The sequence below is a fragment of the Mesoplodon mirus genome (genome assembly GCF_964341445.2).
Source record: "Mesoplodon mirus genome assembly, chromosome: 5".
Lineage (NCBI taxonomy): Eukaryota > Metazoa > Chordata > Mammalia > Artiodactyla > Ziphiidae > Mesoplodon > Mesoplodon mirus.
In genome coordinates, this window is record NC_138980.1 from 92,527,917 (window position 1) to 92,555,275 (window position 27,359).

Here is a 27,359-nt window from a genome sequence, read left to right on the forward strand (position 1 = left end):
TGAGACATTAGTCCTATTCCATGTGCCAGGAACATTAAGTCTGTATTATAATACAGGAATGGATTTGATACACAGAAGGTATGGTATTAAAATTTTTATATTTGTTGTCTACACATGTAAGTGAGCTATTAAAATTTTTTCCTGGTAAATATTTGTTGAGATTGAATACCTAATTTTAGAGGTAAATCAGTCTTTATCACTTTTAGAATTAAGAGGTCTGTCACTATATTATGTTTATTCTAAGTTTGGTTGTACAGGGTTTCAAGCTGCCTTTGTTAAACTAGGCTGATGGCTTCATGTTGTACCATTTCCTCTCATATAGTTCTTCAGCTGTAGCCATTCCCAGCTATCTGAATGGAATGTCTTTTTCTTTTTGTCTCTCTGGCAAACTTCTGTTCATCTTTCAAGTCCTAGCTCAAGTGTATCCAGCAGAATAGGATGCTGCCCATGACAGCCTTCCAGAGGTGACCACCCCAACTCACAACCACACCTTACCTGTAACCAAGGCTGAGTTAGGCACCCTGATTCTGTACTCCCATAGCACCCACCTACCTTTTGGCACGTATATCATATTGCAGTTATCATTTCTTTTTTAGATGGAGCTCTTTAAACAGCAAGTGCTTGCTTTATTCATTTCTGAAGTCAGTGCCTAGGACAGTACCTACCACTTACTAAGCACACAGGATATATTTGAATGAATGCACTAGAAAAACCTAACCTTAATTACATGTTACTCTTTAAAATTGTGTTACTATTGAGAGAATTTCAAGTATAGAGAAAAATAGTAAGAATAATTAAAGAATAGAATCACCTGTTAATATTTTGCCATATTTGCTTTATTACTTTGGATACATATGGGTGAATGGTTTTTATTATTATTGCTAAATACTTTAGGAGTAAATTGCAGACAAAATGCCCCTTAACCCCTAACTATTTACGCATGTAAATTTTAAGAAGTGGGAAGTTCTCTTATATAAGCACAGTGTAATTATCAAATTCAGGAGTGGGACATTGATAGGTTCTGTTATCTAACAGACAGTTCATATTCATATTTACTAGTTGATCCATTATGGTCCTTTTCTGTAGTTTCCACCCCCTCCTCCATCCAGGATCCTATCCAGGCTCATGCAGTGTATTTGCATTTAGTTGTTATGTTTTCAGTCTCTAATCTGAAACAGCCCCTTGGTCCTCCAATACTTGTTTTAGTAAGCATGTATTCAGTTAGATTCTGTTTGGTAACAGGCTCTGCTCACAAGGAACTTAGAATATACAGTTTACCTTTAGCATAGTTTCTAATTATTATACAGACGTATGTGACTGGAATGTATACTAATTTCTGATTATAAGGTATTATTCAAAGAAGGTAGTTAAAGGGAATAACTAAAATAGAATTAAGAACTATATAAAGTTATTTAAAAACTTTTTTTGTTGGAGGATAAAAACATAAAATACACTAATCTTAACAGGTTATTCATTTTTATATATGTATATACCTGTGAAACCACCACCTAGGTCAAAGAATATTTCCAGCACCTCAGAAGATTCTTTCCTGCCCCTTCTTTTTTTTTTTTTTTTTTTTTTTTTTTGCGGTACGCGGGCCTCTCACCGCTGTGGCCTCTCCCGTTGCGGAGCACAGGCTCCGGACGCGCAGGCCCAGCGGCCATGGCTCACGGGCCCAGCCGCTCCGCGGCATATGGGATCCTCCCAGACCGGGGCACGAACCCGCATCCCCTGCATCGGCAGGCGGACTCCCAACCACCGCGCCACCAGGGAGGCCCTTTCCTGCCCCTTCTTAATCAATGCCTACTTTTCCCCACATTTCCTGAAGGGAACTACTATCTTGACTTCTATCACCATTGATTAGTTTTGCCCGTTCTTGAGCTTCATATAATTAGGATTTTGCAATAGTTATTCTTTGTGTTTTATGTCTTTGGCTCAGTATAATGCCTGTGAGATACATCTATGTTGTTGTGTATATTAGCAGTTGGTCCTTTTTAATTGCTCTTTGTAATATTCCAGTGTACAAATATACCACAGTTTATCCATTCTCTTATGCATTGGATTGTATCCAGTTTCTGGCTATTCAGAATAAAACTACTGTAAATATTCTTATACATGTCCTTTGAGGAAAATAAGCCTTCATTTCTCTAGGAGTGGAATTATTGAGTCATAGGGAAGTTGCGTATCTACTGCCAATGGTTTTCCAGGTGGTTGAACCAATTTACATTCCCACCACCCGCATATGAGAGTTCTGGTTGTCCTGACCTACACATAGAATTACCAATTAAAAAATTTTTATCCCATGTTCATGGAGTGCGAGAATTAATATTGTTAAAATGTCATTACTGCCAAAAACCATCTCTAGATTCAGTGTGATCCCTATCAAGATTTCAACAACATTATTTTTACAGAATTAGAAAAGAAATTCTAAAATGTATATGGAACCACAAAAGACTCTAACATGTATATGGAACCACAAAAGACTCCAAATAGTCAAAGCAATCCTGAGAAAGAAGAACAAAGTGGAAGGCATCACACTGCCTGATTTCAAGCTATACTATAAAGCTATAGTAATTAAAACAGTATGGCACTGGTATAAAAACAGACAAATATATAGATCAATGGAGTAGAACTGAGATCCCAGAAGTAAACCCACACATGTATGGTCAGCTAATATTTGAAGAGGGAGTCAAGAAAACTGAATGGAGAAGTCTCTTCAGTAAATGTTGCTGGAGAAATTGGATATTCCCATGTAAAAGAATGAAACTAGACCCCTGTCTTACACCACTCACAGAAGTTAACTTGAAATAGATTAAAGACTTAAATTTAAATGTAAGACCTGAAACTATAAAACTCCTAGAAGAAAACAGGATAAAAACTCCTTGACATGGGTCTTGGCGATGATTTTTTGGCTATGACACCAAAAGCATAAGCACCAAAATAAGCAAGTGCGACTACATTAACCCAAGAGCTTCTGTACAGCAAGAGAAACAGTCAACAAAGTAGAAAGACAGCCTACGGAATGGGAGAAAATACTCGAAAACCATATATTTGATAAGGGGTTAATAGCTAAAATGTATAAAGAACTCATACAACTCAACAAATAATTCAATTAAAAAATGGGCAAAAGACCTGAATATACATTTTTCCAAAGAAGGTAGAGGAATGACTAATGGAATGGAAGATAGAGGTATGTGAAAAGATGCTCAACATCACTAGGTTATTAGGCAAATACAAATCAAAACCACAATGATATATCTCTTATGCTTGTTAGAATGGCCACCTTAAAAAGACAGATGAATGTGGAGAAAAGGGATCCCTTGTTCGCTGTTACTGAGATTGTAAACTGGTACAGCCACTATGCAAAGCTGTATGGAGGATCCTCAGAAAATTAAATTATAACTACCATATGATCCAGCAATTCCACTAGTGGGAATATATCCAAAGGAAATGAAAATGCTAACTTGAAAAGGTATCTGCATTCTTATGTTCATAGCAGCATTGTTTACAACAGCCAAGACATGGAAACAACCTAAGTGTTCATCAATGAATGGTTAAAGAAAATGTGGTATGTTATACTCACCATGGAATATATTTCAGCTGTTAAAAAAAAAAGAATCCTGCCATTTGCACTATGGATGGACATTGAGAGCATTATGCAAAATGAAATAAGTCAGACAAAGACAGGTACTGTATGGTCTCACTTATATGTGGAATCTGAAAAAACAAAACAAAACTCATAGAGGGAGAGATCAGATTTGTGGTTATCAGAGGGTGTGTGCGTGTAGAGAATTGTAGGAAGGTGGTCAAAAGGCACAAACTGAGTTAGAAGATAAATAAGTACTAGGGATGCAGTGAACAACACGATGACTATAGTTAACACTGCTGTATGATACGTATGAAAGTTGCTCAGAGAGTAGATCCTAGGAGTTCGCATTACAATGAGTTCTCATTACAAGTCAAACCGTTAAGCTGTACACCTTAAACTTAAGCAATGATATATATCAATTATATCAGTAAAACTGGGAAAAAATTTTATGGTCATTCCTCAATATATACAAAAAGTTAATTATGTTGTATATCTGAAGTTAATATAATGCTAATTGTATCTCAATTTTAAAAAATTTTTAGCCATTCTCATGGGAATGTAATGGTCTGTCATTGTGCTTCTAATTTATATTTCTCTGAAGTCTAATGATGTTGACCACATTGTCATATTCTTATTGGCCATTTGAATGTCCTCTTTTATTAAGTACCCACTTACATGTTACCCATTTTTTTAAAAAGTTGGTTTACTTGTCCTGTGGATATATAAGACTTTTTAATATAGTCTGGATTTGAGTGTATTGTGAATGTCTTCTGGTTTATGTCTTCCCTTTTGACCTTCTTAATGGAAACTTTGAAGAGAAACAATTTTATGTCACTGATGTGTAAACTTTCAGGTAAGCCAGTCCTAATTGTTACAGTTATAAATCTAATATCCATCCTGATTGATTTACAATTAAAAAAATTTTTTTTAAGCTATGTCTGAAGCAGTAGAGTAGGTTAGACCTTAGTTGCAAAGAAAAGGAAAACCAAAGTATCTGGACTTTCACTCCAGATAGCATACATGAGTTGCGAAATAAATCCACAATTGGTAAAAGAATTTTATTTTGAAAAAGGTGTATAGGTTTAGGACAAGAAAACTTTTTTTTTTTTTTGGTAGCATGTCTGTACTTCTGTTCCCACTCTGTCATTTCCAGAAGTAGGAAACACAAATAATGTCTGTTTTTTCTATATACCATAGAGCAGTTTTCAAATAAGTATATTCACCTAGTTCTTAAAATTAGGGAAAGGTTTAGCATAATTGGGAGTATACAGAAATGAGTTAGGTGTCGTAGAGGAGCTTAAATTGTGAGTTACAGTCTACACATGTTTGAGACAAGTATAGATGTGCCCTTATTGAGGAAGGTAGAAAGATGTACCTTTCTTTTGTCAGATGTACTGGCAAGAGAAGGAGGGAAGAGACAAAAAAAAAATGGATAGAAATTGCTCCTTCACACCCATACCTTGTAAGAGATGCAGGTCTGTGCATGTTCTGTCCCACCGATTGGTTAGAAGGTGCTGAAACTAGAGGGAAGAGGAGGAACGAACTCCAGTGTAAAAGATGCACACTGGTTACTAGACACTAAAGCTCCAAAGCCTTTTGCATTTGGGGGTGAAGTGGGGAAGGACTTTGTCAGAGAACACAAATGTTATCTGAAGGAGAACTTTAAGGCTAGAAGATACCAGTGGTTTTTAAATTTTAAGCAGAAGCCCGGGATTTTAATCATTAAGGATGGCTCCTCTGGCTAAAGGAAAAGGTGAGGGTTAGATGTGACATTTTATTCCTGAGATTTACGCTCCTGCAGTCCTTGAGGCATGGTGAGGAAAGGCAGTTTTAGAACCATTAATCCACTTCACTAGTTCTCATTTTTAGTGCATTTACAACACCTCCCCACACACACATGTGCAAATGTGGTTGTAGCTATACTCTTGGAATCTGTCCACTTAAATATTAGTATTAATCACATTCCGTTTTCATGTTTGAGAAATGGTTTTCTTTGTGAAAGACGGGGGCTCCTAACCCCTGGGCCACGGAATGGTACCGTGGAACCAGGCTGCACAGCAGGAGGTGAGCGGCACCCACCTCGCTCTGCAACCCCGGTCCGTGGAAAAGTTGTCTTCCACGAAACCAGCCGCTGGTGTAAGACACTTTTCATTCTGTTGCTTGGTATACATGTAGGTTTGTGGTTGCTGTGAATAAAATCCATATGGAGTTCCCAGTGACTTCCCACAGAGTGGGAACCACTGATGTATTCTAACATCGTAAGGGTTCTGGACCCAATTATAGTGTGTGTGTGTGTGTGTGTGGGTGGGTGGGTGGGTGTGGGTGTGTGTGGGTGTGGGTGTGGGTGGAGGGGGTGTTTCCCTACACCAGCAAGCAAGTTTTGGACATCAGCTGCGTGTCCTACAATTCAACTCAATTCTGACACTATCTACCTGGAGATAGCATCACATTCCACAGGTTAAGGGCTCAGTCCCATAAGACTCTCCTTTGCTTCAGATGCCAGTCTCAAGTCCAGGTTGTCATTTGTGCTTCTGACCTCCTCCTTGGGTTTGATTAATTTGCTAGAGTGATTCGTAGAATTCAGAAGCATTTTTCTTACTAGATTATCAGTTTATTGTAATAAAAGGATATAACTCAGAAATAGCTAAATGGAAGACATAAATACATAGGGCAAGGTATGGGGAAAGGGCAAGGAGCTTTCATGCTCTCTTCTAGGGCACTGCTATACCCAAATCTTCATGTGTTCACCAAACCAGAAACTCTCCTTTTGGGTTTTTAGGGGGGGCTTCATTTCATAGTCATGATTGATTAAATCATTGGCCATTAGCAATTAAGCTCAGTCCCTGGAGGTGTAGGGGAGGAGGGGCTGAAAGTTCCAGCCCTCTTGATCACCTGGCGACCAGCTTCAATCCCTACTCAATCCTTATGTGGGCTTCCTAAGTCACCTAATTAACATAACAAAAAGACACTTTTGCTTTCGTCACTTAAGGCATTCCAAGGGTTTTAGGAGATCTTGTACCAGAAAGGGGGACAGTGACCAAATATATATTATTGTAAGTCACAATTTTCCACGTTGCCCTTCACTGAATAGGTGAAGAAACTTAGGCTCAAGTATGCAAGGAGGTTTTTCCATAGTGAACAGTTCAACAGAGGCACAGCTAGAACTAGACCCTGAAATATTCTGACTTTTTCCTTAGTGGTTTTTAAATGAATGAATGAATGAATGAATGAATGTATGGCTGTGTTGGGTCTTCGTTGCTGCGTGCGGGCTTGTCTCTAGTTGTGGCGAGTGGGGGCCACTCTTCGTTGCGGGGTGCCGGCTTCTCATTGGGGTGGCTTCTCTTTGTTGCAGAGCTCGGGCTCTAGGCGCGCTGGCTTGATTAGTTGTGGCATGTGGGCTCAGTAGTGGTGGCATACGGGCTTAGTTGCTCTGCAGCATGTGGGAATCTTCCCGGACCAGGGCTCGAACCCGTGTCCCCTGCATTGGCAGGCGGATTCTTAACCACTGCGCCACCAGGGAAGTCCCGAATTTTTGTCTTTGATATAAACAAATTTTAATGAACTGAAGGTCTAACAGCAAAACTTGAAAATCATCATCCACATTTGTTATTTCCAGGTCTTTGAAGAAACTGGTTTTGATATTAAAGATTATATTTGTAAGGATGATTACATTGAACTTCGAATTAATGACCAGCTTGCTCGTTTGTACATCATTCCAGGAATTCCAAAAGATACCAAATTTAACCCGAAAACCAGAAGAGAAATTCGGGTATGTAATTGAAAAGTATTTTCAGATTGCTGGACAGTATCCCAATTAAATGATGTAGGAAATTGCTTTTAGAAACTCCTTGATAATAAATAACTAACAAAATGAATTATTTTCTTGTGTTTCAGAACATTGAGTGGTTCTCCATTGAGAAATTGCCCTGTCATAGAAATGATATGACCCCAAAATCCAAACTTGGTTTGGCACCAAACAAATTTTTTATGGCCATTCCTTTTATCAGGTATGTTTGTATTTCTTTAAATACAAAACTTCATAAATTCTGATAGTGAGTTTCTTTACATAGCCAAGTTTTAAAATTCTTAATGTTTCTATAGACCATTAAGGGACTGGCTTTCTCGAAGATTTGGCGATTCCTCAGATAGTGACAATGGATTTTCCTCAGCTGGTAGCACACCAGCTAAACCCACTGTGGAAAAATTGAGGTAAAGAAATATATGCGTAGGATTCTGACTTTTTGATAGTTTTTAATGCAGTGACATTTTGCTTATAAAGTTTGCAGAGGTGTTGGCTTCCTTTTTGTAGGTACTATTTCGTTACTGGTCTCACAAATAATTGAAAAAATTTTTAAGGGTTTTTGATGAGAGGTTAGTTGAATTTGGAAAGGAGCTTCAGGCATATTTAAAAATGGTATACATAAGAGCTTATCAACTTTTTAGATGGATAGATAGACTATGAGGAAAAGACAAAAATCCTCTGTATGTATATTTATACTGTTACTTCCCTGTTCTCATATCTTTACTTTAGAAATAATTGAGTTTCTGAAGATGGTTGAATGGGGGAATATGTTGAAGTTTGTTTTTGTGTAGAGGAGATGAGGGATGCTGGTGTATGTATAATTTATTCAGAAAGATAGCACTGTGAAGGCTTGGGCTTGCTTCTTTTCTTTCCCTAGCCTAGACTGTATATTATAAAGAGTGATTATTCCATGGACATGAACCGTAAAGAGCATTTTCTTCATTGGAATGTAATTGTATCCAAATCACAATTATAGAGTAGGCTGAGTAAGTAATTTTCTTAAATAAGTATATGTATTTGTAATCAGCTTGCTAGAACTTTGCCTTTGTTAGGTTCAGAGAGAGTTGCTTTTTATACTTTCTCTAATTTAGGTGTTCTGTTTTTATCCCAGAGCTTTAAAAAGTAAACAATAGGAGTAACACATCTGCAGTCAATATTTTTTAAGCACATAGGGAAATTCCATTTTAGTTGAATTTTATTAGGATAGGAGATTAGACTGAGTGCCTTGAAAGGTCATTTCTGCCTTTCAGAATCTATGATTATAATCACCAAATTATATACTACTAAACATAAGGGAAGCAGTAAAAAAGAAAAAGAGTAAACAGGAATGTAGTCAAGATTAAAAAAACCCAATCACTACTAAAAAGTCATGAAATAGTGACGCTGTTTGAAAATAAATTGTGTCACTGTTCATATTTGGGAGAATCTGTCCACCATAGTGTGTGATAAGATTCCCACATCTTTCAGTCAGTGATAGGGTTTGTGGTCCTAGAGAATGGAATAAGGAGACAATAAGGCAACTTCTTTAACCAAATTTCAGGTTTCTTAGGCAGGGTGGTGTCTGTTTTTAGCATATAGAATAACATCTATTGATGTGTTGGAGGAAATATCTGAATTTTGTCTAAAGAAAGAGTAGAGAGTCTGCAATTTAATTACAGTTTTTAAATGGGAAAGGGGACAGATTCTGAAATATTCAAAAACAATCTTACTATAATATGGATCTTGGGATCAGTGACTCTGGACTGTATTACACATGTATGTGGTACTACAGAATACGATTTCTTATCTTTACTACAAACTACTGTTACAGTTGGTTTCTTTTGCATAAGTATTTGAGACTGGATCTTTATTTAATTTGCTTCTCCATCGTTTTTGAGCTCCTGAATTTTTTGCTGTACAATGTAGCTTAATTTTTCAGATCCTCTTCCAGCATGGCCGGGGTCCATAACTGACCTGTGCCAGATCAAATTCCATACTTAAGCATCCTAGTAAAGAATTGAGAATTGAGTTGTCTGTCCTGTTAAGAAGGAAGATCCACTGACATTTGTTTGTTTTGACTAGATTTATTTATTGAATTTATTACTAAATTTATTAAATTTATGAAAGAATTATTTTCTTCAGTTGTGGTTTTTTTTGCGGGGTGGGGGGGCATGCATCATGGCTTGCGGGATCTTAGTTCCCCAACCAGGGATCAAACCCATGCCCCCTGCACTGGAAGCGCAGAGTCCTAACCACTGGACCGCCAGGGAACTCCCCAGATTTTTAAAAGTAAAATCAGTTATAGGGAGGAAGTGGTATCAACAAATGTAGGAAACTTTGGGATTAAAAATAACATTATTAATTCATTCAAGAAATATGGAATGCTAGGCACTCTTCTGGGTGTTGAGGGTAAATTGATAGAGTCAACAAGAATCCCCTGCCCTCATGGAGCTTATACTCCAGTGGACGGAGATAGACAGTAAATAAAGTAAAATTTGTAGTCTGTAAGATAAACTAACAGGTGTTAGAAAAACTATAAGTGAAAATTTTCTGATCTGATTTTTATTTTTTAAATCTTGGTGTAGTCGAACCAAATTCCGCCACAGTCAGCAATTATTTCCTGAAGGTTCTCCCGGTGACCCGTGGGTAAAGCACAGGCAACCACTGCAACAAAAACCATATAATAATAATCATTCTGAAATGTCTGACCTTTTAAAAGCAAAGGTGAGTGATACACATTTAAAGATTTTCATTACTTTAGATTATTTGACTGGAATATATCTGAGTTGAGGAATTACAGATTAACAGTTGTAGAGCTCTGAATTGTTAATCCAAGGCTCCTGTATTTCTGACTTGTGATTTGAAGTAGGGATGAGACTCCTTAACCTTTACAGCTTTGGTATTAATCCAGTGTAGTAAGTAATATGAATTAACATCTGATTTTGGTAAATATGCTACCAGTGAAAGGTTCATTACTGTGTTGTATTCTGGTGTATGATTATATTATAGTTTATTTATCCATTCTACTCTTAGTGGACATGTTTGTTGTTTCCACTTTGGGGCTTTTACAAACCATACTGCTATGAATATTTCTGTACATGTCTTTTGAGGAACATACACAGTTCTTTTGGGTATATAGAATTGGGTAGAAATGTTGGAGCACTGGATATGCCTATGTTCTTGAGTATATACTCAAACAATATTCTCAAGTAATTTATATCCCCAGCAAAATATATGAGAGTTCCATTTGTTCCACATCCTTACTAATCCATGGTATTATCTGTCTTTATTACTTTAGCCATCTATTTGGGTACCACTCCTTCTTTTTATTTTCATTCTTTAAAAAATATACTGGTTTCATCAAAATTAGAAACTTTTGTGCATCAGAGATCACTATCAAAAGAGAAGAGACAGCCCATGGAATGGGAGAATTTGCAAATCACATATCAAAATGGATTAATATCCAGGATATCTGGAGAACTCCTACAATTCAGTGACAAACAAAACAACCCAATTAAAAAAATGGGTAGACACCTTGAATAGACATTTCTTTAAAGAATATATACAAATGGCCAATAAGCACATGAAAAGATGTTCACAGTCATTAGTAGAATGCAAATCAAAACCACAGGAGATACTATTAATACCCTTTAGGTATGAAGTAATAAAAATGTAATTTAAAAAATGGAGAATAATAAGCGTTGACAAGAATGTAGGGAAATTGGAACCCTTGTGCATTGCAGGTGGGAATGTAAAATGGTGCAGCTGCCATGGAAAACAGTTTGGATGGTTCGTCAAAAAGTTAAACATAGGGGCCTCCCTGGTGGCGCAAGTGGTTGAGAGTCCGCCTGCCGATGCAGGGGATACGGGTTCGTGCCCCGGTCTGGGAGGATCCCATATGCCGCGGAGCGGCTGGGCCCGTGAGCCATGGCCGCTGGGCCTGCGCATCCGGAGCCTGTGCTCCGCAACGGGAGAGGCCACAACAGTGAGAGGCCCACATACCGCAAAAAAAAAAAAAAAAAAAAAAGTTAAACATAGAATTACCATATGACCCAGCAATTCCATTCCTAGGCTCATACTCAAAAGAATTGAAAGCAGGCACTTAAACAGGTAACTTATATCCCAGTGTTCACAGTAGCATTATTCATGATAGCCAAAAGGTGGAAACAACCCATGTGTCTGTCAGCAGATTAATGGATAAACAAAATAAACATACAGTGGAATATTATTTGGCCTTAAAAAGGAATGAAAGGGACTTCCCTGGTGTTCCAGTGGTTAAGACTCCACGCTCCCAATGCAGGGGGCCCAGGTTGAATCCCTGGTCAGGGAACTGGATCCCTCATGCTGCAGCTAAGACCCGGCACAGCCAAATGAATAAACAAATATTAAAAAAAAATGAAATTATGATACGTACGTGCTACAACATGGATGAACCTTAAACACATGCTAAGTGAAATAAGCCATACACAAAAGGAAAAATATTGTATGATTCCACTTACATGAGGTGCCTAGTGTAGACAAATTTATAGACAGAAATTAACTTGAGGTTACCAGGGCTGAGGGACAGGAAGGAATATGGAATTATTTAATAGGTACGAAGTTCTGTTTAGATGATGAAAAAGCTTTGGAGATGGATACTGGTGGTGGTTGCACAACATTGTAACTATACACTGCCACTGAGTTGTACACTTAAAAGTGGTTCAAGTGCTAAATTTTATGTACATGGTACTGCAATAAAAGGTAAATACCAGGAAGAATGGAATGAAATTGAATTAAAAGTGTGTGGTAACATGAGTCTCTGAAAGCTGTATTTCCCTACCTTTCTTTCTTTAAATTAGCTTGTTGTTTTCAAGCTATTTTAGGAACTGCTTAATTTTTTCTGTAGGTAGGTAGAATGTAGATAAATAAATGTATTTTTATACATTTTAAAAAAATAATAAAATTATTCTATTCACTGCTTTAGCTAGTCCTCTTAAATAGCTGTCTTTTTAAGACCTCTAAGGCCAAATTAATGTTTAAAAACTTTGTGTTTAAAGTTAAACTTAGAGTTATTTTCTAAGAAAATTAATTCGTGAAAGCAGTATAATAGCAAGATGTCAACTACTGCATGTTTAGGTTTTAGGTCTAAATTTAGGGATAATGGCCCAAATTAAAAAAAACAGTTGTCTTTATTATTTTGTATAAAAAGAGATTATTAATTTTAAAAATCCCTATTTGTTTATTAATAATTTAAAGCAGATTTTAGGGTAACAGTGATCGCATCTGCTGCCTGTTTCCAGCTTTAAGGACTGTAGTCAATGTGCCTCAGTGTTCCCTCACAGAGAGGTTTTCTTTGGCAGTCACATAAGGTTTTCCCTCTCCTTGCTCCCATTATTCTTTGACTCCTCATGCTTGTAAACACAGTCTGTGAGCAGAAATGGCATAAGGCAAGAGGTGTGGAAAGATTCCTAGAGACCATTATATTTGCTATTTCATATCTTTTGAGGACTCGTGCTTTGTGAAGCACTGTCTTCTATAAGAAAATATGTTGATAGTGGTTCTCCAGTGTTTAAGGAAGGTTTTGGGTGGGGGGCTTTGCTGAACTCTGATTCAACCAGCTAAATACATTCATAGGGGTATATTGTTTTATCCTATTACATTATGCTGTAGGTTTACATTTTATTTCTTCTTACTGGAAAAACAGAGTCAAAGTATGAGGGGAAATGGCAGAAAACAGTATCAAGAGTCACCTAATCAAAAGAAAAGAACAAATGGGGTCCACAGCCAGCCAGGCAAGCAGCAGAATCCCTTGATGGTAAGAGTTAACAGCTCTCATGCTAATAAGGCAGTTCACGCTTTTTAAGATGGGGCAAGGGCATTGGCGAGGCATGTTGAATTGATATATTGACAGGATTTTTATGAACCTGCTGTGTGTGCACTATTCACCCATTAAAAAAATCTCTGCCCACTCTCAATTATAGGTTTATCACATTGATTCATATGTGCATCTGGTCTTTACTTTTTATGTGGGTATTTATCTATTTATTATTTTTTAAATTAATTTTTATTGGAGTCTAGTTGATTTACAATGTTGTATTAGTTTCAGGTGTACAGCAAAGTGAATCAGTTATACATATACATATATCCACTCTTTTTCAGATTCTGTTCCCCTATATAGGTCATTACAGAGTATTGAGTAGAGTTCCCTGTGCTATACTGTAGGTTCTTGTTGGTTATCTATATGTGGCTATTTAGATTTATTTTAATACTTTGGAAACTGTGTGTAGTCAACCCTGCTTTCTAGACAAGTCCTAAGTATTCTCTCTATATTTTTCTAAATAGAGTCTGTATTATTTTAATGAAGTTAAAAGTTTGGAATAACATCACAGTGTTTTTCTTTTTGTTTTTTTCTTCAAGTAGATAGAATTTAGAAAATGAAAATAAATAAAACAAAATACTCATAGCCAGTGTCATAGTCATTAGACTAGGCTGAAAGACAAATACGTGTGAGCATTTTAAGGCATTTACTTCCATTCTTTTAGTCTGTGTTCCAGAAAGTAATTCATAAACTGGTAAGTCTCCTTGCTTATCTTGCTTATCTTATATAAGTCCCAGTATTTCTTTCCTTTTCTTTTTAAAGATGTATTTATTTTTATTATTTTTTAAATTAATTAATTTATTTTTGCTGCACGCAGGCTTCCTCTAGTTGCAGCGAGTGGGGGCTACTGTTCGTTGTGGCGTGCGGGCTGCTCATTGTGGTGACTTCTTTGCTGCAGAGCATGGGCTCTAGGTGCACGGGCTTCAGTAGTTGTGGCTTGTGGCCTCAGTAGTTGTGGCGCACAGGCTTAGTTGCTCTGTGGCATGTGGGATCTTCCCAGACACAGGGATCAAACCTGTGTCCTCTGCATTGGCAGGCAGATTCTTAACCACTGCACCACCAGGGAAGTCCCAGTCCTGGTATTTCTATGTTGAATTTTCTTATTGTATCTTCACCTATTTTTCTTTCTTTAACAGTGGGTGATAATAGTAATTCCAAGTTTTTAACAAAAGTATTTTCCTTGAATTCCCTAGGTGCTGTTGATTTAACTTGGGGTGTATTGATTCCACTAGCAAGCACATGTTAAAGATCAGTTCACTGTTAGACTACTTGCCCTTTACTATTATTGCACTCCACTCTGGTAGAAATAGTGACAAGAACAAAGAAGAGTCTTAATAGATGGTCAGAAGGCTTTTAATCTAATTCAACATCTGTCCCTAACAAAAGCTGGACAGATTAAAATGATAGTACTATACAAATGTTAATTCTCCTCAAATTAATATATAGATTTAATTCAATACCAATCAAAATCCTTGATTTTTTGGGGGGAACTTCACAAATGACTCATATTTGTCTAAAAGAACTTGAATAAATTTTTTATAAGTTCTTAAAGTTAATGATGGAGTACAAGTATATGAACAGCTTATAAGGGAAGAACTAAAAGTGACTGATAAATGTATAAATGTGTAATCAAAGAAAGTAAATTAAAACAGGATGCCACTTTTCCTCATTAGATTGGCAAAGATGAAAAGATAGCCACTTATGTATTGTTGAGAATATTGAGAACACTTAAAAATTGCTAATTGGTACAGCCTCCTAGAGAGTAGTTTGGCTATATTGAAAGCCTGAAAAAGTTCTTACCTTGTTTCCCTAGAAGAGAAATTTAAAGAATATTCACTCCATTGCTCTTAATTATGAAAACATGGAAACAATCTAAGTATCCAGGAAGATAATATTAAATGCAATATCGTAGATCTATGCCATAGACTACCATGTAGTCATTAAAAGTGATGGTGTAGATTTGTATTTATTGAAAAAGGAATATGTTCATAGTATATACATTTAAAAAGTAGGTTATATCCTTTTTGCCCACCTCCTAGAGAAATGGAAATAAAAACAAAAATAAACAAATGGGACCTAATGAAACTTTTGCACAGCAAAGGAAAACATAAACAAAAAGACAACCCTCAGAATGGGAGAAAATATTTGCAAATGAAGCAACTGACAAAGGATTAATCTCCATAATTTACAAGCAGCTGATGTGGTTCAATATTTAAAAAAAACAAACAACCCAATCCAAAAATGGGCAGAAGACCTAAATAGATATTTCTCCAAAGAAGATACACAGATTGCCGACAAAGACGTGAAAGGATGCTCAACATCACTAATCATATGTATAGTTGATTCATTTTGTTATAAAGCCGAGACTAATAACACCATTGTAAAGCAATTATACTCTAATAAAGATGTTAAAAAAAAAAAAAAAAAGATCCTGCAGGGCAAAGGCAAAAAACTACAATGAGGTATATCACCTCACACTGGTCAGAATGGCCATCATCAAAAAATCTACAAACAATAAATGCTGGAGAGGGTGTGGAGAAAAGGGAACCCTCTTGCACTGTTGGTGGGAATATAAATTGATACAGCCACTATGGAATTTCCTTAAAAAACTACAAATAGAACTACCATACGACCCAGCAATCCCACTACTGGGCATAAACCCTGAGAAAACAATAATTCAAAAAGAGTCATGTACCGCAGTGTTCATTGCAGTTCTGTTTACAATAGCCAGGACATGGAAGCAACCTAAGTGTCCATTGACAGATGAATGGATAAAGAAGATGTGGCACATATATACAATGGAATATTACTCAGCCATAAAAAGAAATGAAATTGAGTTATTTGTAATGAGGTGGGTGGACCTAGAGTCTGTCATACAGAGTGAAGTAAGTCAAAGAGAAAAACAAATACTGTATGCTAACACATATATATGGAATCTAAAAAAAAAAAAAGTGGTTCTGAAGAACCTAGGGGCAGGACAGGAATAAAGACGCAGACGTAGAGAATGGACTTGAGGACATGGGGAGTGGGAAGGGTAAGCTGAGTTGAAGTTAGAGAGTGGCACGGACATATATACACTACCAAATGTGAAATAGATAGCTAGTGGGAAGCAGCTGCATAGCGCAGGGAGATCAGCTCGGTGCTTTGTGTCCACTTAGACGGGTGGGATAGGGAGGGTGGGAAGGAGACGCAAGAGGGAGGAGATATGGGGATATATGTATATGTATAGCTGATTCACTTTGTTATAAAGCAGAAACTAACACACCATTGTAAAGCAATTATACTCCAATAAAGATGTTAAAAATAATAAAAAGTGGGTTATAGAATACTATGTATAGAATAATTCTGTTTGTTACATAATTATATGAAAATACATTCACACATATCTTCATAGAAAAAAAGCTGGAAAGATGTACTGGAATGTTAATAGTAATTATCTCTGGGTTGAGAAATTTAATGAATAATTTTCTTGTTTTCTGGTGTTTCCATATTGTATGTGTAATCAAGAACTAAAAACAGTTTTAGGCTTAAAAAAATAAAAATAAAAATACCAATGCAAGGTGGGCATGGTGACTATATGGTTTAATTCTCTTCCTGAGAAATTTGATAATATATCTCCTTATTTATAATTGAAATAACTGGAGATAGTGTGTTGTGTGTTTGTGTTTTTTAATAGAAATGTGAAAAAAAACTTCATCCACGAAAGCTTCAGGATACTTTTGAAACAGGCAAGTCATTTTCTTTTTAAAATTTCTGCTGGTTGGGATTTGGTTTGGTTTTGAAGTAACCTTGATTTTAGTGGTGCATGATGAACTGTGATAGATAAGCTGAAAGAGTTGTACATGGTCTGTAGAGAGTTCATATATATGGTCAAGTTCTCTAAATATGAAACTGGCTAAAATAGATTTATTTAAATTATTTGCCCTTTCACTGTGCTATTTCTTTTGTGAATGTGAAGCCTTGGTGCTGTGCATGAATATTGTAAATAAATAAATAATTGCTTAAGGGTTAGACAGGGAGTAGACCCAAGTAATATAATGGTGAGGAGAAACCTCATTCTCACATATATGTAAGGGGAGTGCTAACTTCAGAAGGGAAACATTTCCCCCTTACTTGAGGTAATGATCAACTTGTTAAGATGATACTAAGGATAGCTTTTATTAAAATGACATTTGGGGGCTTCCCTGGTGGCACAGTGGTTTAGAGTCCGCCTGCCGATGCAGGGGACACGGGTTCGTGCCCCGGTCTGGGAAGATTCCATATGCCGCGGAGCAGCTGGGCCCGTGAGCCATGGCCGCTGAGCCTGCGCGTCCGGAGCCTGTGCTCCGCAACGGGAGAGGCCACAACAGTGAAAGGCCCGTGTATCCAAAAAAAAAAAAAAAAAAAGAAATTAAAATGACATTTGGAACTTCTCCATCCTCAGTTATGAAGAGTAGGTGTGTGATCTGATTTGGAAAGTAATGTTGAGGAATGTAGAAAGCTCTTTGTAAATACTGATTTAATAGATGTCATTTGGAAGTGCAATAGGCTATTTTTTTCTTCGGTGCTGTTTTGAATGGTATGAAATTCCCTGTGCAGTAGGTAAGCATTTATTTACCATCTAGATTTAAGGCTTTCATATAGAAAACTCTTAAGAATTGAGAAGCATTATATTTTCTTGCATTACTGTTTATAATTTAAGCAAGATAGAAGCTATTTTAAAAGAGATGCTTTGGGGACTTCCCTGGTGGTCCAGTGGTTAAGACTCCGTGCTTCCAATGCAGGGAATGTGGGTTCGATCCTTGGTTGGGGAACTAAGATCACACATGCCTGCGGCACAGCCAAGAAGAAAACGAGAGAGAGAGATCCTTTAACCCTGTTTTGGAAAATTAAGTGTAAGAAGAAGTTGGAACTATCATTAAGTTATGGGGGTAGAATTCCTCTTAGTTGGACTTTTCTGGCCACCTTAGGTGGTGTGGGCATGATAGGCTGATAGTTGAAGTAATGTAACTTCAGAAATCAATTATTTCACAAAATCTTTAAAAAGCCATATGTTTAGGAACATTAAAGAAGGCACACTATAATGTATATCCAACTTAGTTGGGCATGATTCAGATATATAAAATTTTGAGTTGTCTTGAGAAGGAAGTATAAAAGTGTTCTTATCCTGGGAAACCTCATATCAGACTTTATTTCTGCCTCAACCTTTCGGTGTCTGTTCCAAACCTACTTTCCTGGTCCAGGTCCCTGTTCTACTTTAAGGGGGGGAAAAAAAGCCCCAATAAGTTGGAGTTCTGTTGTACTATGATTTTGAAAATTTGGATTTTTCTTTAGGTTGACATACACCCTGAAGATTTGATAACCTCCAGCTTTATTTTTCTAGAATTGGAATCTTTACAGATCTTACATTGTAATTATAATCTTTATAATGTTTACATGTTGATCTCTGTCAAGAAGCTCCCCTTATGTTGGCACAAAATATAAATATAGGTGGTAAACAAAGGTATGCCCATTTAAAAAAATATTTATTTATTTATTTTTGGCTGTGTTGGGTCTTCATTGCTGCACACGGGCTTTCTCTAGTTGTGGCGAGCAGGGGCTACTCTTCATTGCAGTGCACGTGTTTCTCATTTCAGTGGCTTCTCGTTGTGGAGCATAAGCTCTAGGTGCACTGGCTTCAGTAGTTGTGGCACGTGGGCTCAGTAGTTGTGGCTCACAGGCTCTAGAGCGCAGGCTCAGTAGTTGTGGCGCATGGGCTTAGTTGCTCCGTGGCATGTGGGATTTTCCTGGACCAGGGCTCGAACCCGTATCCCCTGCATTGGCAGGAGGATTCTTAACCACTGCACCACCAGGGAAGTCCCTAGGTATGCCCATTTTTGAAAGCAGGTGAATATTAAGGGTCTTAAAATAAAGACTGAGATTAAGATTTTGAATATTTGTTTGGAATAAGCAATAATAGATTAGAAATTCACTTGAGTACCAGTTAAGGGAAAGGAAGATATCTTGGTGGTTCTACTTAGGTTAGATTTAGAGTGTGGGGAGATGAATATATACTGCACATGAATTTCTTTATAACAAAAGGTGAAGGGCAGGATTTGATTTCTTACTAAGTTACTGAGCTTATTTATTTTGTTTTTTAAGCAGATGCTGTATATGACTTACCTTGCTCCGGTGAAGACCAGTTGCTAGAACATGCCGAGGGCCAGTCTGTGGCATGTAATGGACGTTGCAAGTTCCCCTTTTCATCCAGAGCCTTTTTGAGTTTCAAGTTTGACCATAATGCTATAATGAAAATCTTGGACCTTTGATAGCAACAAATGTGTTGTGGAAGTCCCAAGATCAGAGACTTGTTGCATTTGAGTGGGTGTCTCTTTGAGCCTTACCTTTCTCAGGTGTTTTAAAGAAATGCAGGGAGGCAATGTTGTTTCTGAAGAGATGTTCTATGTGCAGAAGAGAGAGTAGAAAGAAACATGAATTTGCACTGTAAATGCAGTTATAACTTTTTATACATACGTACCTTTTCAGTGTTTGGCTAATGAATTTAAATTGCTTTTTATGAGGGCATTTTTTTCTGTGTGATTCTGGTTTTTATTTTGTATTCTGGTCAAGAAAATAGTATTTGAGTCATCACTAATAGCTAAGTTAATGGGAATGCTCCATCAACCCGTTACAGTGATTGTATTGATACTACTAGTTTCCTTATTTTGAAAATTTTAAAAGAAACTTAAAATACACAATTATTAAATGAATACAAGAGCTGAAATGTCACAGAAGTCAAGATTGCAGGTCATCTGCTTTGGTGGCATTTTGTGCCTATCTCTGCTTCTAACCACTTAGGTTTTCTAATCCTCCTCTGCTGGGAGTTTTGTTAAGGTTTTATTTAGAGTCAGCATCTGCTATATAATGTTCATGTTCAAAATGAACTCTCAGCACTTCATTAAAGGACAAAGTCCTCAGCCTGGAGAGGGACTGAGTTGGTGGGGCGGGGAGTTGATGCTCTAATTTGAAATTGTGCTGTGTGCAGTCAGTGAACCTGGGAGACCGTGGAGAGAGGGTAGTGGGGAGAGAACACGGGGGCTGGGACCCCGAAACTGCTTTGGTCACATCTGCACCATCCTGTTGCCAGCCCCTTAGTATCATATGATGATTTTGTTCTTGTGAAACTTTATTCTGTATTAAGTTGTATAAATATGTATGGAATACTGACATTATTAGGTTTTACATTGCATCTCAGTGTTGATCTTTGGAAACTGATGGTATATTAGGTTCCAATTTGCAGTAGTAGCAGAGACTGACACACTTTTATTAGCATGAAGCCCCTAGATGATGGAGCCAAAGGGAAGGGTATGTAGTTTACCCAAGTACAGATAAAGCATTTCACTAGGGGAGGATCAGAACACGGAAGTAACATGTGTAATTCACTCCTAGGAATATATTTTGCTCCTTTAGGATTCTTAAATCCAAATAAGGATGGCAGTGCCCATTTAAAGAAGGATTTTAGCTATATAATTGAGGACAATCACCAGGGCTTTAAGGGGCTTTAGTGTTTGGGCTGCTTCTAACCTCATTGAAGGTGTTTCTTTGGGGGTTGGGGGGAGAGTGTGAGCATATGCGTGCGTGTGCTTGTGTCATGTGGGTTTTAAAAATCTTTTTTACATGTGGTATCCACAAAATATATCTCTGCTTGTAAATTTTATTGTAGAAATCTTTATTCTGTATAGATAGTCTATTTAATAGGGGTTCTATTTAACCCGGTGGGACTTTCAAAAGAAGTGCTATTGTAAGGAGTTCACTTGGTATTTGCTTTAGCTTTTCAATGGCTTGATTTTAAAGAAGAAATTCTATTTATTAATACAAGTGTCACCCTCCTGGTGCTAAGCAGGATAATTCAGTTATAGCAGAGTGTTTAGAATAGGTTATTCACAATCCTGCGTCTTTTAATGTGACAAATTTGTGAATCCTTCTGTGACCTTTTAAAAATGCATTATATGATTGCATTAGGAAGCTCTTAATTGTTCTTTCCAAAAATACAGCTGCTTTGCTTGGGTTTCCTTGAGCCGTATTTTTAGTTGGTCCCAGCATTCCAGATTTCTGTTAAATTATGAACAGAAACAGTGAAAACTGTTTGCCTGGCAGGTAAATCATTTTCACTCATATACTGCCATCTGGAAACTGTTTAATTTTTAGTGATTTTTTAGGGCTTTTCCCTTTTTAAGTGAGTGCTTTGGTCAGTCTTTCTGGTGCCTCAAGTTGGAACTTTCAGCTCTCGATACTAAAGCAGAAGAGATTAGTTACCAGAAGTATGGCCTCCAATGGTGTTGAGCCTTTTCAAGAACCAACAGATTATCTCTTTTCGATAATGGTAGTTTAACTATGGTTAAATATTATTGCTGTTGTGCTGCTTCATTTAATGCACTGCGGGTGGAACAAAATAAGGGTGTTGTTGGAGTGGAACTTTGGTAACTTGAGGCTTTTAGCTCTCTTGACAGTTTGAGATTTAAAAAAATGTTAAAAGATGCGATTTAAAGTTTATGTGTGTGATGTGACTTAACTATGCAGAAAATGTATAAGTTGGATGTACATGTTTTATGTACTTCTGCTATACTTATTCCCTCAAACCTGTGTATTAAGTTTCTCAGTGTTCAGGTTACCTTGAGAAAGGCCATGCTTAGCATAGAACTAGCTTTCTCGATTGAGAAATTTTAGCATGGTTTGAAGAAATCAAGTGATGAAGGAGAGTGCTGAATATGCAGTACTTTACTTCTGTGTGCTGCGTTTTAAGAAGCTAGATGAGAAAAGGGTTGGGTTCATTATGTTTTATGTCTTTGAGAGAACAGGTCTTTTCAATCCGCTTTTTCAGTGTTCTTATGTTCCAGCCTTATATGTTCCAAGGTTCAGTGCACTGTGAATCTTTTATTTTTTTAAATTTCTTAGGTGCTTTTATGTGTAACTGTAGTAATTTGTAAGATGTTCAATGAATTGTTTTTGTACTTAACCATTGTAATCCAGAAGATAGGGGTTTGGTTTACATGCTTTCACAAATTTTTGTTCAGAAATAGCAAATGAATGGTTTTAGGATTACAAACAGTGATGCTCTCCTGAGACATAAGCATTTGGGTAAGTCTGAGAACCTAATAGAACTCTTTTAGCATGGGTGAAATTTAAATGAAGATGTTTGAAAATTAAGTTGGATTTTCATGGTTATATATAAAGGTGAGTTTCCTGTGCTGTAAAGGAATGGTGGTCACTGCTTGCTGCTTTGAATATGGATATCCTTATTTTTCTATTACGTATCAATTAGTAAGTACAGATGATGAAGATGTATAGCAAAATTAATTTTATGCTATGAGATTGGGTTGGTATTTTGTCTTTTAAGTCTTTAGTAATTTGTATGTTAATATAAAAAAAAAACTCCTCAAATCTAAGTGAATAGCATCCTTCCACAGGATTAAATTTTTCTATAAAACTTAATACATTGTGGTAGTCTTTAGAAAAGTTCAGGTCTGACTGCATGTGTGCATTAAAAAAATTAAAAACATTTCATTACGTATTCCATCACCTTTTTTTTGTTTGCTTGCAACAGTTAACTTGAACAGTAAGGAGCAAAGTCAGTTAAAAAATTAGACTTTTTGCCGAGTTATTTTTCTTACTCTGATGACATCTCTTGGCTTTTTATCTTTATTTTTGTACCAGTGGACCTCCCTCCACCCACTCAGAGATTTTGTTTTGATTGACATCTATTGTGTCTTTGTATTCCCTGAGGCAGTATTTTCTTCGCATATTAATCATAGTTAAAAGGTCAGATTCGTTAACATTTTTCTGATTGAAGAAAAATAAGTGTTACCTAGCAATTCTGACTTGGATATTTTCTAGCCTGGGGAAGGGGGCTCACATGTCACTGTAACTTTAGATTAATGGTGAGCAGGACAAAGTCTTGCTCCATCTGAAGGTATCAATACCCTGTAAGTACCTGTCTCTAGATAAATGGGTGTTAGTAACAGTTTTGTTAAACTTTATTCCTGATCATTTGGTAAAGCCTAGAGTTCCTTATTTTGTATTCTGTCCTTAGACTTTAAGATACATTTGTATAGTTGCCAAGAATTCTAAAAATGAGATTATGATGGGCTTTCTCAGCATCTTTTTCTTCTTAGAATTGCGTTGCTCTTGAAGTTTGTACTCCTCTGTCATAAAGATGGCAGATTGCAGATGGACAGTGTAGGCTCTGTCTCATGCTTTCAAAGTCGAGTTCTGGATTGCAGTTTCAAAAATAGGATAGGTTTATTATTATAGAATAAAACTGCCCTGAAGGAAGAAGATAGCTATAGTTGCTGGGCAAAGAAAGCATGAAGAAGAAATTTTAGAAGATAAAATCAATTATTGAGTGCTGTATGATGCACGAGGCTAGAAATGTGATCATTGTCTAGCCCAAGCAGAGTCTAATATATGTGGCCATTACCAAGCGTTTTCTGGCTCTGGGTATAATTTTTTCTAAGTATGGTTGCCAAGCAATCCAGTAAATCTAACGTAATTTTTCTCACTTTAATGATCCATGTTCGGGAGTCTGGTCCTTCCTATGCTGATTAGAAGTACACGGCTTTCTTACAGGAACACAACCCAGAGTACACACAGCCGTAGTCAGCTGTGTGTCATAGTCACTTCACATGGTAGCCATACATTTGTCCTGAATAGTGATCCTTTCCGTCTAGTTTCCTGTTGCAGACAGTATTTATTACTGAATTGGTGGTCTGTAGCTAGGGAACAGAGTAAAGCTACCTCCCCTGCCTGGGAGTGGACTTGAAGGGTTGGCTTCCACTGGCTTTGTTGCTCAGACTTTAACATAAGGTACAGAGAAGTGTAAACAAGAAACTACGATAAATTAGGAAAGTTTTATCTTGAGAAAATGTTCATAATTTACTCTTTAATCTGGGTTCCTTATGAAATCACCAGTAAAGAGATTTCATTTGTCTTGGGTCTTCTGTTGTTAGCAGAGGGCATGGTCTAGCTATGGTAGCTTGAAAGCACAATCTTAGAGGAATTAACCTTAACAAGGTTGCATTAGCTGTGTAGTGCTGGTCAAGTGTGCTCTGGGAAAGAGATTGAATGCAGAAGTCAACTGCCTATGTTTGTAACTTTGTTTTGCATGGACCCTCCTGTTAGTAGCCTTTAATCCTTCAGTCCAGTGGAAGAATAAGGCCCTGAACATATACTTGATGCTTTTTTGGTTTTTGGGTGTTCTTTTGGTTATTGGCCTCTGTCCAGTGAGTGCTGTTTGAAGACCTGTTGTTTCTTAATCCCTTTTCTGGGGTGACTGATCAGGAAGCGGCCATTGAGTCTGCCCCATGCCACCTGTACCCTGCCCCTACTTCCCCCCTCCCAGTGCCCACCCCGTGTCTTTTTTTTTTCTTTTGGTAAAAGAATCTTTTTTTTTTTTTCTTCTTCTTGTGATGCATCCCTATGGTGAATCTGCCCCTGTGGGAATTTACAAGCAGTGATTGCATCTTAACTTTGACCGTTGGGCCATGAGCAGTTAGGAGGGTTGTGGATGCCTGTGCTATTTTATTTTAGTCTCTCATGCAGGTAGCTGTCACATTGGTTTGGGAACAAAGGAAACTTCTGTGTGGTTCTAGGGCAAAGTGGGCAGTATTCTGCTGGTCTTTGAGAGGTGGTCTTAGTTAACATTCTTAGGTTGTAGACTTTTTGATGTAGGATGTAACATTTTAGTGTACTTACAATGAATTGAATCTGAGTTTCTAAAACAATCTATAGCTGCAAACGATGGTGTGAAACATTTTTGGCACAAATCTTCATTGTTAGTCATTTCTTAAGCTTTAAGATATTAGCTAGATCTTTGTAAAATGATATCTTCGCTTACTATGCTTTTGTGATATTTAGGAATAGATTGTGGATGGCAGGAAATGGAAGCAAAGGTTCTCAACTGTGAATGAAATTGAGAAAGGTAGTAACTATTCCTCAGCAGTTTGGTTAGATGTGTTAATATTGAATACTTTTGGAACAAATGAGTAGCCGTACTCTTCATGTCTTAACACATATGATATGCACTGATAGAAAAGCACAAAAGACCTATCTGCAGTTTCTTTGTGCATTTCACTACTGTCCTAGGGCACTGCTGTCTCTGGTGGTCATTTTAGGTTTGTGTTTGGATCTTGCACAAGTACCTTTTAATTTCAAATGCGAGAGCCCAAAGAACTGATTCTTTAATTTTACTTTTTTGCTAATTTCATTTCAAAGTTAGGACAGGAGACAGGTAACCTGACTTCCATTTTATAAATATTATAAACTGTTTTTCTTCAGTAATAAATAGGGAAGGAAAATAAAACCATGAACTATTTTGCATATACATATATTTGTGTATATATATATACACACACACCATATACATATTTTTTCTAATTGTTTTTGAAGTTTGCCTATTAGCTTAATACTTTATAAAAAATTTGTCTTTGCTAAGTATTGATTCATACAACTCAGATTTTTAATTTTGCCTGGTTAATGAAAATTTAAAAGTCTTATTTCAGAATAAAATGATTAATCAAATGGAATTATGGTTCATGTGTTAACTCAAGTGACCATCAAAATAAGGGCATACAGTTTAGTTTGGATGGGAAAGGGAATAAGAATTGATTTCTTTATATTTCCCGCCTATTTCCAAAACAAGATTTGAAGTGTCTTTGATGCTGTGGAGACTAGGTAATGTTCATGGAACATACGTAGTCTTAAAACAGTTTTCTTGGGGGTAGGTTTTAGTCTGAAAAAGGTGAAGATATTTATGCTGAGTCATGGACTGACAAAATCTGGTAGAAAAAAATTGATGAAATGGTTTTGCTAAAACATGATATTTCACTTGAGAAAACTGAACTTTAAATGTGATAACTAAATAGGTTTGTAAACTTTATTCAGCAATAATTTTTGTCTCATGTAAAATGATCTAACATTTAATTTTTACCTTAATTATAGCAGCATTTTATTACTTTACCTTCTAGGGCATTTTAATGTTTCGAGAAAGACTGTAAGTAAACCATTGGAGTGATTTTGTCTATGGTAGTAATGAAGTTTTTGGTGCTTGTTTTGATTGTCAAACATTTAGGAAAAGCAGAAAAGGAACCCCCAAATCAACCTTGTTGGTGCACCTTATAGTTCAATGAATTGATAACCTTTAGAGTGGTATTACTTATTGTGTTTTCAGGGCTTATTACATTCTGACTGAATAGTTTTCTCTTTTCCCCTCAGTGTTAATGAAAGGATAAGGATTTTACTTCTATTGATTTTTCACTTACATTGAGTGTGTCTATCATAAGTAAAGGATTTCCAGTGACTCATGTTTATGAATCAGGAGTTTAAATGTTTGCAGGATTACTGCACTTCCAAAGTTGACTAGAAATGCCAGCTGTATTCTCCACTGAGAAAATGAACAAAGTCCCGTGTCTTAACAGTTATGCTCTTTTTGAAAGCTTTTGATGTAAATAACACCATTTGAGAAATGAGAAACCTTCTATCTTAAATACGGTTTGAATGATGGAAGGTTTCCTTTGTATTTTAAAACAGTTTTACAGTTGATTGATCAAATATTGGCTTTCTGTAAAAACATTATCATGTTAAATTTACTCTTTGTAGTGCAATATCAATAAATTTTGCTGCTTGGGCAGTTTTAATTACTACCTTAACCTGGCTTCTGCTACTGCTACTTGTTGTAGGTTGCAAGTTGCTCATATTTTGGCTGCATCTCTTTGGACCAGTAAAAAAAAATGACAAGTTTGAGATAAAGGTATGTTTATATGATAGGAAGAAATATTAAGGGTAGAGTGTCTGCAAAAATGAAAACTGGTATGTATTCTCCATCTCAGTTTACGGTTTGGTTGTTGATTTTTAAAGCAAGATTGTATTGTGAGTTAATTAGATACATAAAATCCAACATTTCTTCAATTTGTATTAGAGGCTGGTTTTCTAAATAGAATGCTTGCCAGTCCTTGGATCTCAGGGGTCAGAGAAGTACATTCTTCTCTACTAGAGACCACAGCTGTACGACAGCAACTTTTATTTAAGATTTTAAGAAAGGAGAGTAACCAAGGTGTTACGCTGTTACTGTCAAAGGTACTTTGCTTTGATAATGAGAACTGACAACACTGCGGTAATAT

At 36.7% G+C, this 27,359-nt stretch overlaps 1 protein-coding gene across 2 annotated transcripts in view; it reads left to right on the top strand.

The window, feature by feature from the left end:
• The window catches only part of DCP2 (decapping mRNA 2), a 51,575-nt gene extending 24,687 nt beyond the window's left edge, over positions 1 to 26,888 (top strand). The window contains exons 5-11 of one of the 2 annotated variants that reach the window (XM_082621910.1): positions 7,206 to 7,358; positions 7,484 to 7,596; positions 7,691 to 7,798; positions 9,956 to 10,094; positions 13,054 to 13,164; positions 16,904 to 16,955; positions 19,351 to 26,888. In XM_082621910.1, the coding sequence (XP_082478036.1) occupies positions 7,206 to 7,358; positions 7,484 to 7,596; positions 7,691 to 7,798; positions 9,956 to 10,094; positions 13,054 to 13,164; positions 16,904 to 16,955; positions 19,351 to 19,514 (840 nt within the window). In that variant the 3' untranslated portion in view covers positions 19,515 to 26,888. The remainder of the gene's footprint in view (positions 1 to 7,205; positions 7,359 to 7,483; positions 7,597 to 7,690; positions 7,799 to 9,955; positions 10,095 to 13,053; positions 13,165 to 16,903; positions 16,956 to 19,350) is intronic. The other variant, XM_082621911.1, reaches the window with a different exon arrangement.
• Positions 26,889 to 27,359: the final 471 nt, after the last annotated feature.